This window comes from Chelonia mydas, chromosome 26, assembly GCF_015237465.2.
Source record: "Chelonia mydas isolate rCheMyd1 chromosome 26, rCheMyd1.pri.v2, whole genome shotgun sequence".
Classification (NCBI taxonomy): domain Eukaryota; kingdom Metazoa; phylum Chordata; order Testudines; family Cheloniidae; genus Chelonia; species Chelonia mydas.
The window spans coordinates 14,381,850-14,398,666 of record NC_057859.1 but is presented as its reverse complement, the minus strand read 5'-3'; the positions used below and the strand labels follow the sequence as shown (position 1 = coordinate 14,398,666).

Genomic DNA, 16,817 nt, shown 5'->3' with positions numbered 1-16,817 from the left:
TGTCACGTTATTGACTTGAACTGGGACCACATAGATCATTGTTGCAACCAAGGTCCTGGTGTGGCACCAAATCTTATATAAAGGGGGTCAAATAAGGTGTCTAAGACGAGGTGATGGTTTGCTGGTTAGGATCGTGCTGTCTATATGTGGGTATCATTTTTATAGTTGAAGTTATGAATATTGGCTCTATACTGTCTATAGTTCAAACTTATGCTCTGCTTCTGGGGGACACCCCAGACAAGTTGGGGTCAGCTCTGCTTAGCCTACTGGGTGGCCCATTAAGGACCACCAGCTACACAACTGGCCCATTGAGAGAAGGCAGACACGCCTTGGGACTCAGCCAGGCGTGCAGGGACCTGCTAGGGACAGAACTTTGAGCTGTTTCCAGGCCATGGGATGGGCAGCTTGTCTTTGGAACAAAGAAAGCAGAGACCACATGGCAAGAGACTATACAAAGCTGCTGCAGCTCCTCCATCTTGTCTTCAGTCCTGCTTCTGGCCTCTGGAGGGACTTAGCTACACTGAAGCTTTGAACCAAGCACTGAACGACCCATCCCAGCTGGGGATGTTCTCGAGAGACTTGATTTGAACCTGCCGTTTATTCCATCACTGCTACAAGCCTGAACCAAGAACTTGGTCTTGACTGTATGTCACTGATTCCATGTAACCAATCCTAGCTCTCATCTCTATCTTTTTCCTTTTATGAATAAACCTTTAGATTTTAGGTTCTAAAGGCAATGGGGCTTTGCAGGGGCTTCCAGATGAAAGTGGTTGGGGCTCAGTGGAGGGGTCTGGGTGCTGGGGGAGTGGGGCTTGGTGGGGTGGGGGTCAGTGGCCTGGGGGGTCTGGATATGGGGGCTCAGGCTCGTCAGGGTGGGGGTTTGAGTGCAGAGAGCTCAGTGGAGGGTGGTCTGGGTGCAGTGGAGGGAGTCCAGGGGGCAGGGAGTCTGGGTGCAGGGGAGCTCTAGATGCACAGGTTGAGGGTCAGTGGGGTGGGGTTTGGGTATGGAGAGCTAGGGGGGTTATGGGTGAGGGTCAGGCTTGGCAGTGGTGTCTGGGTATGGGAGGTCCAGATGCACAGGGGTTGAGTGGATGGGTGAGCAGCTCCCCGTACAATAACCCCCCCCCCACTCTCCTCCCCCTCCACAGCTGAGCAGTGATTGGGGCAGGAAGCAGGGGAGGATGCTGAGCTTCCTGCAGCTGGGGGAGGTTTCTGGGGGTGGGTCTGACATAGCCCCAGCCACTCCATGCAGGGGAAGAGGAAGTTTTGTCCTCTCCTGCCTCCAGCCCAGCCAGGACTAGCTGCTGATCCCAGCTCAGAGTAGGAGCCACTGGCTGGGGTGTCCCCAGCCCTGCAGTGATTTACCTCTTCGCCGGCTGCTCTGCGCGCCTGAAACAATGAACCTGCACAGCTGGGGAGTGCTGCGTGGCTGCTCTTGCAGCTTCTCTTTGCTTCCCTATCAGAAAGTCATTTTTCTACGGGGAAACAAAGAAATCTGCAGGGGGCATAAATTCTGCGCATGCGCCGTGGCACAGAATTCCCCCACGAGTAGATAATCATTATATAAACCCAGAGTACTCCCACACCTTGACTATTGCATGCGGTTCTGGTCACCCCATCTCAAAAAAGATATGTTAAACCCAGAAAAAGTACAGAGATGGGCAACAAAAATGATTAGGGGTCTAGAACAGCTTTCATACGAAGAGAGATTAATAAGACTGGGACTGTTCACCTTAGAAAAGAGACGACTAAGGGAAGATATGATAGAGGTCTATAAAATCATGACTGGTGTGGAAAAGGTGAATAGGGAAATGTTATTTACCCTTGCCTATAGTACAGAAACCAGGAGTAACATGATGAAATCAATAGGCTGCAGATTTAATATAAGCAAGAGGAAATACTTGTCCACACAATGCACAATTAACCCATGAAACCCTTTGCATGGTGGGATGCTGTGAAAGGCAAAAGTATAAGAGGGTGCAAAAAAATACTGGATAAGTTCTTGGAGGACAGGTCCATCAATGGCTATTAGCCAAGATAGTCAGGGATGCAACCCCATGCTCAGAGCAACCCTAAACCTCTGATTGCGAGACACCGGCAGGGGTCGATCACTCCAACTGCCCAGTTCTGTACACTCCCCCTGAAGCTGTAGCGCTGGGCATTGTGGGAGACCGGACACCAGACGAGCGTGGCAGTTCTGATCTTCATGTGGTTTTACTGGGGCATTGTAAGTGGCTAATTTTGAAAATTTAGCTGGTGTGCGCCCAGCCCAACCGGTTCGGGGCTCTAATCCAGTTGTACGGAAATCAATGGGAGTTTTGCAATCGGCACCAATGGGGGTGGGTTCAAGCCAGCGAAGAGTAACTCTTGGTTGTGTACAGCCAGAGAGCCACAAGGCAGACTGAGATGGCTGGCTTGTATTTTCAGACCAACGTTAGAGGATTTCTGGAGCAATCGGATGTCTGCCTCAAAGTGACGAATCTCAGTCCTGCAGTAGAAGAGGGACAAAACGCTACTTGTATTTCCTTATGAGGAAGGACTCAGATGGGAGTCGTTACATCTGCAATGCCCCGTCCCTCCTGGACCGGGCTGGAGAAGCATCAGTAGCTCTGTGAAGGTACAGAGCGCTTCTGCTGACTCACCCGGCAACTGGACACGTGGGTCTCATTATCTCCATTGATCAGGCTCTGACAGCGTGTCAGCGTGAATCTCTCTTGAAGTTCTTTGGGCAACACTGGCGCAGGGAGGTGAAAAGTACATTTCACTCTTCCAGTTTCAGTGAACTGAGTCCCCCAAATTGTACAGAACTGATGGGGCTTTCTCTAAGACTACAAGCTTTCCGTGTGGGCGGGTCACGTGGATTAGCACCGCATTCTGCTCCGGTTTGCTCAGTTGTCGAGTGCAAAGGCAGTACCGTTGTAAAATCCAAGCCACGCCAGTCATCAACCATTGTTTAGCTTGTGAAACCGAACTGGTTTAAAAGATCCTTTACCGCTCTCTGCATTAACTAGCTAATGCAGCCGTGTCAAAATCAGAGGAGAGACAAAGCACAGTGTTGCAAGGACCAATTACTGTTTGTTCAAATAAGCTGCAAATCAACAGTGCTGTATATTGGTCATTCTTATATGCAGGAAAATAAGTTCTGCCAGAATCCTTTTGCTGAGAGCCAGAATCAAGAGCAAACTGTCTTTGTCACCAAATAAGCAGATTAGTCCATCCCCCGTCCTCCCCCCCACAATCAACCATAACAGCTGACTCAACAAAACTGTTATTGAGACTAAATCAAACACACAAAAAGCCCCCAGGGAAACAAAAGCTCAGGAGACGGGGGGTGCTGACAAGCACCCAGCTATGCGCTCACAGAGCACGACCCCCACCCCCCACTCCCGCTAACCCTGCAAGCAAATGAAGACGTATCAACTCCCTCCTGATAAGCCCAATACATGTCAAAGCAGAATGCAAACACCAGCTGAGAACAGAGTGGCCCAGAAGGGTTCTTACACAATACCCAGGTTTGGGGTGGACAATCAGTGGCTCCCCCATCCAAGATGGGGACCCTAAACCTCTCCGGTATGTTCTTAGATACTTACAGCACAACAAGAGTCGATGCAGAACTGGTGGGGTGTAGGACTAGAGCTCCCCAAACGCCACTGCCATATGCAGTGTGGGTCACCACTAGGTCCCAAAGCTCTTTTCAGCAGGCTTATGATCCCCATTTTAAAGATGGGGCAAGGGAGGCACCAGTTGGCAAAGTGACTTGCCCAAGGTCACAAAGTAAGTCAGTGGCAGAGCAGGGGACAGACCCCAGGCGTCCTGCTTGCCGGGCCCATGCTCAATGCACTAGGCCAAAGCCGGAGCTCTCAGAACATGGGGCTCTAAGGCAGCAGCCCAGCGGGGAGGCAAAAAGGCATTAGTCTGGTCCTTAGCTGCCTAAAAACAACGAGGAGTCTGGTGGCACCTTAAAGACTAACAGATTTATTTGGGCATAAGCTTTCATGGGTAAATAACCCACTTCTTCAGATGCAACCCCTCTGAGACCTAGTTGCATACAATCTCAGGTGGGGAAAATCCACAAGCCAATCTGTACACAAAACATAACAAACTGGCACCCTGGGGCTGTCATTAGAGTAGTTATCTGTGGGAAGAAAGGAAAATCTCGGCAGTTTCTGTTTTTTCAATAGCCACTAGCTTCACTGTCCCCCGCTACACACAAGAGAGACTCCCCCCAGGCTCCGGCCTCTTCCACGCAGAGCCTGGCGCGCTACATCGCAGCATCCGATGACGTGAGAGCCTGTAATCGTAGCGCGGTGAGATCTTGTGCCTTGCAGAGCTGCGCTCTCAGGGGGAGAGGTCCCTCAACCAGGCACACGCAGCTTTGTTCTGGGCAGGTGTCCGCGGGCAGGAAAGCAACACGGTCCCTGAGAGGTCTGTGCAAACACGCACAATCTAGTCCTCAAGCAGGCCCCCGAAGCATGGGAGACAAGCCTGGTGCAGGGGCGAGGGGTTTGCTCTGCGAGACTCCGCTGCCCCTCGCGCTGTCTCAGCCATAATGACTCCTCGGACGTCGAAGGCGTTACGCCGAGGTCGAACTCACGGGAGAGCAGACTCAGGCCTATCCCAGCCTGGCCCTTGCAGGCTGTGTGACCCTGGGCCAGGCATTCAGGCTGATATTTCAGGGGCTTAGAGACTATGGGGAGGAGTGTGGGGTATAAAAACTGAGAGAGAGAAAGAGAGCGAGCCTCCCTTGGCTGTGTTCCAAGACGAGGTGGGTTGAACAAAGCCCCTCTGTTGCCCGCTGTCCCCCCGACATTTAGAGGTGCTGGTTCCCGAGTCTCCCCCCCGTTTTCCTGGACATGCCAGTGGCCGCATCAGCGGCATCTTTCCCCGTCGCTGCTTCAGACTCTGGACGAATTCTGCCCAAGCCTGGCAATCTCTCGGAGGCTGGAAACCTGGCTTCCCAGTGCGTGCCCATGGGCATTAGCCCAGCATGCGAGGCTGTGCCACTCTGGCATATCCACTGGCTGGGACTGGGCTGCTGTTTGTCAATGCCGCCTGTTGGACCGAGTGGCCTGGGGAGGCAGCCGCTGCAGTGTGTACCCAGGAAAGGGCCCGTGCAGCTATCACACCGCTGGGATCGGCGCCGTCGGGAGCTGCGCTGAGACCTGACCTGTTGTCAGCGGGCACTTGGCTTTCAAATATGGAAAGTGGACTCAAAACCAAACGGCGATGTTACATCTAAACCAAACCGCGGCAGGGACGTAACAACGTACCGGGGAGGGACCAGTTAAAGGGACGCTGTCAGGTTGGATCGATCCACTGCTAAAGCAAAAAGAACAAATAAAGGAGATCTGATAAACTCAAACAAACAAACTCCTCGTTGTTTTTGTGGATACAGACTAACACGGCTACCCCTCTGATACCTGATAAACCCAGGGAGTCTGTGTTTCAGCCTGGCCTTAACTGGACCTCTGTTTTGCGTAGCGAATTTGTGATGTGTTAGTTTTGCATCGGCAGTGATGTGTGGGTGTGTTTTAGGTCATTCAGAGGTGGCTGTCCCTTGATTTGTGGGCAGAGGCTGAAATGGAGGACTTTGCCCTCAGCCACACTGGCACATGAAAGTTGTGGGTGCAAAAACCAGGGCCAGTCTTTACAAACCTATCCCAACCGGGATCAAAATGTCACATTGTTTATTTGTATGTCAATGAAAACTTTTTTTACAAATCTAACCCGCACCCTGCCGTGTTGGAAACCCGACCATGTCCACTTCGTGCTACGTTCCTCCAGTTTCACAGGCCACGCTTTTATTAAATACATATTGTTCAAAAATCTGAGTGCTTGACATTGTCCCGTAATAATGCCTAGCTGTTCGGAGTGACGTCCCATTGGTTCTGGCGCTGTATTTCATGGGTGTCTTTTCTTGGTCAGATTTGGGACATTGATGTGTACAGAGAATGCCAGACTTCACTTGTATCCTATTCTATGCCCGCTGAGTGGGAGGTGTCAGTCATCGCCCAGTCTACTGTGCCTTTTCCCATGGATATGAAACCTGTGTTGTGCAGGAGATCAGACTAGACGATCAGAATGGTCCCTTCTGACCTTAAAGTCTATGAACTGGGCTTGTTTAGTCTGCAGAAGAGAAGAATGAGGGGGGATTTGATAGCTGCTTTCAACTACCTGAGAGGGGGTTCCAAAGAGGATGGAGCTCGGCTCTTCTCAGTGGTGGCAGATGACAGAACGAGGAGCAATGGTCTCAAGTTGCCGTGGGGGAGGTCTAGGTTGGATATTAGGAAACACTGTTTCACCAGGAGGGTGGTGAAGCACTGGAATGGGTTCCCTAGGGAGGTGGTGGAATCTCCTTCCTTAGAGGTTTTTAAGGCCCTGGCTGGGATGATTTAGTTGGGGTTGGTCCTGCTTTGAGCAGGAGGTTGGACTAGATGACCTCCTGAGGTCTCTTCCAACCCTAATTTTCTGTGATTCTGTGATTCTAACACAACCCAGAAGGGATTGGATTTCAGTGACAGGTGAAGGAGTATCTGTGCCTATCATCAGTGAAGCATTTGGGGTTGGGAATAGGGCTATAGAAATGTAACTCATCTGCTAACAAACATCTGCAGTTCCTGATGTCTATACCCAGACCCAGCATTTCCTTCTCCATTCACAGCAGGTGAACGTTGTGATTTCTTTTAGGCACTGCCTCATCCTGATATTTCATGAGAAGATCCTGTTCCGAGTTTGGCCCATCCTTATCAGCAAACATCAGTGGAGGTAATGACATTTTGCCAGGTGCTCCAGGATCTCGGCACAAAATAAACATAAACTCAGGAGTAAAGGTTCTCCTTTTTTGAAAGACATTTGGGCACATTAGCGCCTCTAAAAGGGGAGGGAACAGTCAGGGTCCTCCTGCGTTTCTATAAATCCAGGCAGCAGGTTTCTGACAGACCTCATAGGGAACTGTCTCACCCCTGGAGCCATTTCTTAGCGAACTCCAGCTCCGTCTGTAGGACACTGAAAAGCCAAGATGGTGAGTTGAATTTTCTGCTTTGTGCCATGCATCTCTCTCTCTCTTCCGTCAGCGCTTTCTTTACGATGGAGAAATAATGTTCAAGCCATCATCGGGTTACAGATGACCTAGCTGAACTTGTAGGAATCTAAAGACTTCTCTCCATTAGAACAGAGCCAAGCAAAGAACCGATTTTTCAGTTCAGTGGCGGGCCCGAAAAATAAAAACAAAAAAATTGTTTTGGGTCAAAGATTTGTTTTGAAATAAAAAGTCAAAATGTTCCTTTTTGACATTTTTGAAATGAAGTGTTTCAGCTTTAAAATTTAATTTATTTTTGGCTGAAACTCTTCACTGAATTCAACCTGAATTTGCCAATAGCTTCAGTCAATCCAAAACAGCATTTTTGTGTGTGAATAAACTATTCCCTCCCCGCAATTTGCCAAGCTCTACATTAGATCATAATCTCAAATGCAAATATTACATCTGCTGATGAAAACAAAGAACTTTATGGGGGTGGGGCTGCGGGAAGGGAGAATCAGTCTTTACAAAGGGTACATATGTGTAAGCGGGGGAATGGTCCGGCTATTGGGGAGAACTTTCCTGGCTCGCGAAAGGATCTGAGTCCTCGCTCCCGCCCCCTTTACCCAGAGCCCTGCCTGACCTCGAGGGCTCCCCTCCCACTCTCCCATGGGGCAGAGTCCGCGGAACCCCAACAAGGCTGGGCCCAGGATTCCTGGGGGCTCGACCCCCAACCTGGTCATGGTTACTTGGGCAGGGGCAAGGGTGTCCCCACGCCGGGGTGCTCTCTCTGCACTGATCGTTACACACAATTCAAAGCAAATACGATTTACTAAACAGCAACCAATTAAAAAATAAGGGAAAAGGGGGAAAGGCTAAAGGAAAACCCGACACCCCGCTCTGTGGCCTGGGGACGTCACCACCAGCCTCTCTGGGATGTCAGGGCAGTTCAGTCTGTTCCTCACACGTCCCAGGCCCTGGCTGAGCGGCAGAGAGGCTGTGGGTCGGACACTCGCTCTGGCGGTGGCCACACGCTCTCAGGCTCTCGGTGGCAGGACCCTTCTTCCCAGCATCGCTCCCGCCCTGGCAGGGTTATAACCCCCTTCCAAGTCCGGCCTGCAGGGCCTCTGGGCTGGGGGCGTCTCCCTGCGCTGGGCCGGCTGCCCAGGGTCCCCCCCTCGCTCTGTCCAGCTGTTCACCGCACCCGGCTCCGGATGGCTCCAGCCCCAGCCCCCGGGGCTGCCTTTTCTGGCCCCTCTGGGCACTGCAGCTCTGCTCCCAGCACAGGTCTGCTCCCTGGGCTGCTTCTCTGGCTGGCCCAGCCCTGCTCCCCAGCTCAGCTTGGCCCCTGATCTCTCCTTAGCTCGGCCCCCACTCTGTTCCAGGCCATTCCTGCTCATCCCCCGGCCTCCGGACTCCCACATCATTAGCCTGCCTGCCCTGTCAATCCGGCTGACCTGGAGCATTGGCCTCTCCCCATTGCCCCTGGGGACTGTCAGTCTCAGGGTCCTGATTTCCCATCCACCCTTCCCCTTTCTTTTGATACTGAGAGCTAACCCCTCCATAAAGCATCCTTTGGCCTGAGTCACAGTCATGGATTGCAAGGCCAGACGGGACGGTTGCGATCGTCTAGTATCAGTACCCTTGTCCTTAGTTTTGTACAGAGCTGTAAGTGTTTAGACAGGGTTTCTTGGGTTGTTTCTCATCTCATCCACCCTGTCCTGCACGAGGAGAAGAGCTCACACTCTGCTGTGGGGTTGGAAATAGGAAACATTCGCTAGAGCCAGCACAGATCTCCCGGTCAATAGGTAGCTCGAGAGAGGGTGTGTGGAAAGGCAGACAGGCAGCAGCTCCACACTGGGAGAGGTTGCCCAGCGCTGTGAGTAGCGTGGCCCGTGGAACGCCCTCCCGGTAGCCCCCGTAGGGTTGCCTATGACATATTGGGCCTGGGTTTAAAGCCCCGATTCTAAGGTCCCTTCAAGTGGAAGTGTCGTAACCAAGCCCAAGCTGTAGCTGTTCAAACATCAGTCTGTCAGGGAAACCTCCGAAGGAGGGAGAGTCCAGGGCCCAAGAACTGAAGTCCAAGAGGGTATGTTTACACTGCAAAAAACGACCCGTGGCTGTGAGTGTCAGACCTGGGTCAACTGACTCGGGCTCACAGGGCTTGCGCTGTGGGGCTGACACTAGCCCTGGAGATGACTGGGCTCAGGCTGGAGACCTGGTACGTGGGGAGGGTCTCAAATATCTACCCTGCTATCTTTAGCCCTGTGGCACGAGCCCTGTGAGACTGAGTCACTGACACGTGCTGCCACGGGTCTGCTTTTGCAGTGTAGACCTACTCAGAGAACACAGTTAGGGCCTGATCCTGCGCTCCCTAGTTGAACACAAAAATCTCTGCCCGCCTCAGGAACAAATAGATTCTTTGTTGTGACTCTTCCCCCTGCTTCAGCTTGTAGCTGCCGAGGGCAGCAGGAGTGGGTTTGGAGAAGCCTCTGGCTCACTCTGGCATGGCTGTGATGGGACCCAAAGGGAAACATGCCCCTCACGCAGAAGAGCAGATTAGCATGATGGCAGGGAGGGGTTGTGAAAAAGGGAGGAGATAAGGGGTACTCTGGGAGGACTGTCCCCCAGAATAAGAGAATGATTGGTAATCAACAAGGGATGAGATTTTCAGAGGTTCCCAGTCAATGGACCTTGTGCTCCTTTGGAAAATCTCACCCCGTGGCATTGGGTAGGATCCCATGGGGGCAGACATGTGGGGACTGTTACCTCCCTGCTCCTTTCCGCACCAGGCTGGGGGAGCCCTTTATCCGTGTTCTTCGTCCCAGCCGGTCCCCCAGGCAGTCTGAAAACAAACGTATCGTTCACCCTGCAGCACTCATTTGAGCTGTGGTTTGATGATGATACAGCTGATCATTGTAAAGCCTGGGGGTTTATTTGAATAATAAACTAAAATGATAATAATAATGTCCCCTCCCATCTGGGTCACTGGTTCCAATCCAGCCCAGGTTGGGAATGTCAGAAAGTTATTGCCACCTTGTGGCTGTTTGGCTGGCATGAGCTGAGTTTTGTCAAGAAAACACACGTCTGACCGTGTCCCATGCCTCGCGGGCAGGTGTCCCTGCGGCAAAAACTGCCCATCTCACAGCTGGGGTTAATTGATTCTCTACTTGGCAGACTCAGCAGAGAACTCAAGGTTTGACTGGGCCACGGAAACTGGGTTCAGTCCTGGGACGATCTGTCCCCAGTAGAGATGCGTTGATTGGGTGCAGGCAAACCATATGCGTTTTAATGTGGCTAGATGTCAATGTAAACATCTAGGAACAAAGATCGCAGGCCACACTTACAGGCTGGGGGACTCTGTCCTGGGAAGCAGGGACCCTGGCAAAGATTTGGGGTTGTGGTAGATAATCAGCTCCCACTGCGACACCGTGGCCAAAAGAGCTAGTGGCATCCCGGGGTGCATAGCTGGGGAATCTGGAGCAGGAGTTGAAAGGTGATGTCAGCTCATAGCACAACCATTGCTGGGATCCGGTGTCCAGTTCCGGTGCCCACAATTCAAGCAGGATGGTGATAAATTGGAGAGGGGTCAGAGAAGAGCCACGAGAATGATCAAAGGATTAGAAAACAAAGAGAAGGTCAAGGGCTGACTTGATCCCAGCCTATCAGTATCTACAGGGGAAACAAAGATTTGATACTGGGCTCTTCAGTCGAGCTGAGGAAGGTCTCACACGATCCAATGGCTAGGAGTTGAAACTAGACAAATTCAGACTGGAAACAAGATGTAAATTTTTAGCAGTGAGAGTCATTAACAACTGGAACAACTCACCCAGGGTCCTGGTGGATTCTCCATCCCTGACATTGTTTAAATCAAGACTGGCGGGGTTTTTTAACAGATCTGCACCGGGAATTATTGTGGGGGAAGTTTCATGGCCTGTGTTGTTCAGCGGGTCAGACTAGATGAGCGCAATGGTCCCTTCTGGCCTTCGAAGCCATGAAAGTCAGAGTTAGTGCTCCCTGGCAGGGAGCGGGGCTGGAACAATTTGTAGAGTGGGGGTGCTGAGAGCCACTGACCCAAACTGTAAACCCTGTGTATGATGGAAACCACTTCAAGCCAGGGAGTGGGGCAGCACCCCTAGTTCCAGCACCTATGTTGGCAGGGCAGTGTGGGGAAACTCACATGGTCACTGTTTGTGCTGGACCTGCTCTGTGGTTTGCAGTCTGCCAGGGTTTGCTGGAGGGACACACCAAGAGGATAGCTCCTTGCTTTCTTTCATGAGAACGATGCCCGTTCTTGTACGGCTGCTGGCTAAGGCTGCGTGTTCTGAATGCAGCCGGGTGTTGGAGGGCAAGAACTCCAGGGTGGTTCTGTAGGGAGCCTGTGAAGCTGCTTCCATGAATTCTGGTGCATCTTTTGCAGAAGACCCTGCTCTGTCTGACCGTGGTCTGTGCCAGCCTGGCTGTCTGCCGTAGAGTCGGCTTTCTGATGAACAACGAGCAGATAAAAGAGGGTAAAGTTATCATTATTACTTCAGGCAAATGTTTATTTGGCACAAGTGGCAGTCTCTGAGCTAGTCCCAGACTAGCTGTGGGCCTTGCAGGCCAGGAGAGACGTGCCTTGCTGGAGCTGGGGGTGAGGCGCTCAGTGAGATGGCAGGTCAGGACTCAGATGCAGCATTTGTTTGTACCAAATGTCTGGCTCTAGCCAGTGTTATCAGCCCTTCACTGTCCTGTGTCTTTGTCTTTCCATGCTCTTCCATGTACGCATGCCCACCTGTACACACTCACAGCCACTCTGCAGAGCAGGTTTCTGTTCTGAGGCACCCCTACGAGAAAGAGCCCAGGAACCAAGGAATTTTTTCTTTCACAAGTCCGTTTACTATATAGTCCTCAGATAGAGGACGTATCAGACATTAAACGGATAAGAACAGATTTAAAAATTTTATTAAGATGATGCTAAAATAAAAAAAAACGGTACAGAGTTTAAGCATAGAAGTTTCTGGTTATCAGGGAATAAGGTACAGATTATCAAGGGGTGCGAAGTTCGGTTTAGGAATGGGTGGCGTAAGGAATACATAATCTGCAATCTCCCCGATTGGGGGTAAAAGTTTAACGGGTCAAAGTACAGACATTGAGATATGGGGGTATGTTGTTCATATAATGGCTATATTCAGGTGTGAAGTATAATTACACTTGATCTTAGCCAAAAGGCCGAGGTGAACTTCGTTCTCCTCACAGCTGAGATCTGGCCATTACAGACTACAGGTGGCTCTCCATTACAAAGTAACCTTCAGAAATAAACCAAATCCAATTTATGAAACTCATTACCCTTCTCTTGAGGCCACTCCTCCCAGCAAGTCCCTGGCAGCGTGTGCAGGGTGAGAACACGGCACTTTGACAGCGCTGCTGCCAGGCTCATACAAAGGCATTTGATCAGCAATCTGCTGGGGCTTATTAAAGAGACTGTCAAAAGGCAGAAATGGATCATGGGATCATGGATCATGGATCATAAGAGCTGCTGCAGTTCTGGAAAGCCTTTGCAGGAAGGTGAAGCCACACTCCTGAGTTTTTCACTGAGCAAAGCATGTTAATTAGCGAAGTAATTATGTTACAGGACCCTGTACCAAATAGGCTTGGCATTTACCCCCCTGCCAAATGTACAGCATAGACCTTGAGCAGACCTGCGCAAATAATGGATTTGTCAGTTTCTGGCAGTGCAGAAAACTTTTTTAAAACATCGTTTCAGGTCAAACCAAAAATGAAATGTTTGATTAATTGAAAAGGTAAAGAAAACAAAAACAAAAACCCAACTCATTTTTGGGTTGAACAAATGTTTTGTTTCTGTTTTGAATGTTTTTTAAAGTTTGACTTTTTTAGAATTATTTTTCTTTGTTTTATTCATCACGATACAATTCGGTGAAACCGACATGAACACATGACATGTTTTGGTGTCACCTCATCTGCCTTTTTCACCCGGCGCTCATCCTAATGCACCAAGGGTGGGTAATTACGATGGGTGGGTGAAATGGGTTAGTTAAAAATGCAAGACACTTGAGTAGTAAGTAGCACTTGGCGCATTCCCAGCACCTTCCATATGAGGCTCTAACTCACCCTGCAAAGAAGGCCAGCATGAGACCTGTGAGCCATCTAAGGGTCAGACTGAATTTCAAAGGAGTCTGCAGGAGGTAGCCACTCAAGTCCCATTGAATTTCAGTCCAGCCTAGGTCTTTCAGGACTTACGTGGGGTCGGTGGTGCACAGACCTGGTGCTAGCTCTCCACTTAGGAGTGAGTTTCACTCCTTAATGAGTTAAGACTCAACAGCATCCCAGTGAGGGAGGAACCTTTCCCAAAAACTGAATCGAAACTTTAGGTTGGGGGTGAAAATACCTGGTGAACTTTGAGTTTGTTCACTCGTTTTCCGGCCTCATCCCACCTGCCCAAGCTGCTGAAACACTGCCCGAAGCGCCAGAGCAGGGAGCTCTGAAATTCCCCAGAGCTTGGTCTGGAGATCCTGCCTGATCTCCAACCAAATAGGGCTTCAGGGCGTGCAGGTCCCCATCAGCACGTCTGGATCCTGTTCCAACCTGAGTGGAGCTAGTTCACCTCAGTCTGGGACAGTTTTGTCACCCCAAAAGAATGGCTCAGCTTTGGGAATCTCCCCCACATCCTCTGCAGTGAAGACCAATGCAAAGAATTTACGCTTCTCTGCAATGGCCGTATCTTTCTTGAGTGTGCCTTTAGGACCTCAATCAACCATGGCCCCATGGATTGTTTGTCAGGCTTCCTGCTTCTAATGTTCTTACATTGTTTTGTGATTCTTTTTTGTGTGCTTCGTTTAGTGGGGCTGATGTAATTGCTCAAACGCCTTGCTTGGGATGATTTTCAATCTTCTTACCCCACTGGCTACAATTAGAGGTGTCAACGTGCTGGTTAAAGGCTTCTGCTGATTGTCCTCAGTTTCAGAGACCTGTATTTATAACCTTAATTGATGCTTAAATAAATGGATGCTTTTAAATGGAACAGCCACTTAATCAGGCCAAATATGAATCCATTCCGGAGTCCTGACTAAGAAGTTTCTACTCTGGACACAAAGCCTCTGACTGTACAAAGACTTGTTTTCAGATCTGTCTCTGTGCTGCCCTTTTCATCCCAGCCGTACCCTTGGGTTGGGAAGTGTGGACGCACAGGGGATTTTTGGGGTCTCAAGAGCTCCTGAGCTGTATCCAGGCAGTTGAATATTTCAAGTGGATTTGCAATGTTAATAATTGCTTTGTTCAATGACTGTTCTTTGGCTAAAGCATTTCTTCCAGGAAGGTAACTAGGTCCGAGTTGAAGACATCAAGATATAGCTTTGCCTTTGGCTGCATTAAAACGTATTTTGGTTACCAAGCAATCTCTGTATCAGTGACCTGTTCTCATCGTTTACCACTCTGCCAATTTTTGTGCCACTCACACATTTATCAGCTGTGATTTTACATTCACTTCCAGATCTTTGATGAAAATGGTGAATAGCATCAGGCCTAGAACCAATCACTGTGGATCCCCACTAGAAACACCCCCAGTCAATGATGAGTCCCGGCTGACAGTAACTTTTTGAGATCTTAAAGAAACAAGATGGGTGAGGTAATGTCTTTTATTGGATCAACTTCTGTTGGTGAGAGAACCAAGCTTTGGAGCTAAAAGATAGAGCTTCAGCCAAGCTCAAGATTTGGAGCTTCACCACCTTGTCTCTCAACGCTGCAAACACACTGAAAGATTGTTGAGATCTGTCACTTAGCTCGTATTTCTTCACCCAGTTAATGTGTGCTCTCTCGTAGAACTAATTTTTTATGAGACCGTCATGCGGTACTAAGTCAAATGCCTTGCAAAAGGCTCAGTAGTATTACATCTATGCAGTTACCTTTATCAGCCAAACTTGTGAGCTTATCGATGAATGAAATCAGTCTGTTTATGTTAACCTGAATTTGATGGGCTAGTTGTTATGGCTCGCCACTGATCGCATCCCACCAGAAGATTTATAGGTCCTTGTCCAATTCAGACTACAGGGTCAGAGAACTCAGAGAGTTCTATATAGGGAGAGGACTTTTGGGGTGCCTTGGCAAAAACACTTACACTGAGGACAATACCAAATTGATAAAAACGTCATTGAGAGTAACAAAAGAATAATAAATGCTATGAAACTTATGACTGCAAAACAGTAGAAGAATTCCAAAACTCCTGGTGGTAACGTTCCTGTTATAAGTACCTTAACCTAACATACTCGCACCCTTCCTTGAGGAGCCGGTAATAGGAGGTGAAGGACCAGCCTCACTCCTGGCATGCCCGATAACAGGATGGTGCTGGCTTCCCCAGTAGTTAGAAATGTCGAGTAGTTATACTATACTGCACAAGCTGAGCTGACAGCGTGATAGAAGTTAGAGTAATAGGTAGATAAAAAAGATAATCTATAGAATATAGGAGAACAAAGAAAAGAAAGAGCTAAAGACTAAAAGAAGGCTAAAAGAGAGCTCATAAAAAGAAGCTCCAGACTTCTTCCGTACATGGTATTTTATAGGATCCTGACACTATGTAATTCAGGCCTAACCTACTGTACCCAAATCTTATTTCTGTACCTAAGAAATGTAGGGGTGCCCTTCTCCAATAGGTTAGTGGATTATGACACTTACTCTCTATATATTAAAAAGGATTATCTCCCTCCAAAAACTGCCAACCTAGGCTCTCTTGGCGACTTCCAAGTCGTGGTGTACCCTGTGGTTACTAACCGGTTGTAGACGCTGGATAAACTTGTTCAGTGATGTGTGTCATTCCTCCCTTTGGTTCCCCAAAGTTCAGGGACCATTCTTATCTGTGCCAAAGGCTACCAGCTTTTCTGCTGACTTACTCTTAACTGATTATACTTTTAGCTATATAGCATATCTTACCGGGTACAGGCTGGTAGGCTTCTTGCATTTCAGCAAAACTTATTCTCTGTATAATTATTAGGAAATACATATCATATGCCTCAGCACATCCTAAATTCAAAGGAATTAATACTGATAAAATATAAGAATGAAAAGGATTAATTCAGAAAGAGAAACATATTATTTGATACGGCTGGCTGGATTAGTAGGATATAATAGCCAGCAAAGTAATCCTATGGGCTACATTTAACAAGACCTAGTTTCCATAAAAATTATGTTGCTGCTATTAATATATTCCCAACCTTGAATTCTGTATCAGCTGAGTCATGAGATGGATCTCTCTCTCTCTCTAACCCCTGTCCGTGCCTGATGTCATTCACCAGCTTTGATCACATTCAGGGGAGTATCACGATGAAAGATTTTCAGTGGTGCAGCATTTAAATCGAGTAGTTGCTTTTCCTTGGCATCTTATAAATTGCCCGGAAGCAGCTAAATGTCTGATTCAGTTTGGGGTAGTGCTTGTCTTCTGTTTATAACATGAGTTTCCTTATCACAGCATTGACCCATTTTACCTGGGGCTGCGCACCAAATCTTAAATGCTTCTCAGAAAAAAACAACAACCCCTGTACTTGGAAAGTTACAAATGAGGCCGCTTTTCTGAATACACCAGATGAGCAGAATGGTTCTCCTTCGCCGTTGTTCCACTTTGGGAACCTCTGCAGGGTAGTTTGGATGTAGGTAGTTATTACATAAAACCCCCGAACAGTGGCTCCTCCGTGCATGTGATAATGAGACACACGCAGGGGCGGCAGGTTTGTATAATTTTTGGTGGTGCCCAGACTGGGTCTAGTCCCCCCGCCGCCCTGTAAGCCGATATATATTTTATTAAATAATTTAA

The 16,817-nt window shown here is 49.0% G+C and overlaps 1 protein-coding gene across 16 annotated transcripts in view; it reads left to right on the top strand.

Annotated features, from left to right (window-relative positions):
• The window catches only part of KANSL3 (KAT8 regulatory NSL complex subunit 3), a 146,861-nt gene that overhangs the window by 72,645 nt on the left and 57,399 nt on the right, over positions 1 to 16,817 (top strand). For 2 of the 16 annotated variants that reach the window (XM_043536543.1, XM_043536544.1), the window contains exon 22: positions 6,688 to 7,167. The exons of 2 other annotated variants lie outside the window; for them this stretch is intronic. In XM_043536543.1, the coding sequence (XP_043392478.1) occupies positions 6,688 to 6,714 (27 nt within the window). In that variant the 3' untranslated portion in view covers positions 6,715 to 7,167. Of the gene's footprint in view, positions 1 to 6,661; positions 7,173 to 11,438; positions 12,044 to 14,507; positions 15,587 to 16,817 lie in introns of those variants that run through there. 12 more of the 16 variants (XM_043536551.1, XM_043536550.1, XR_005223461.2 and 9 more) reach the window with 11 other exon arrangements.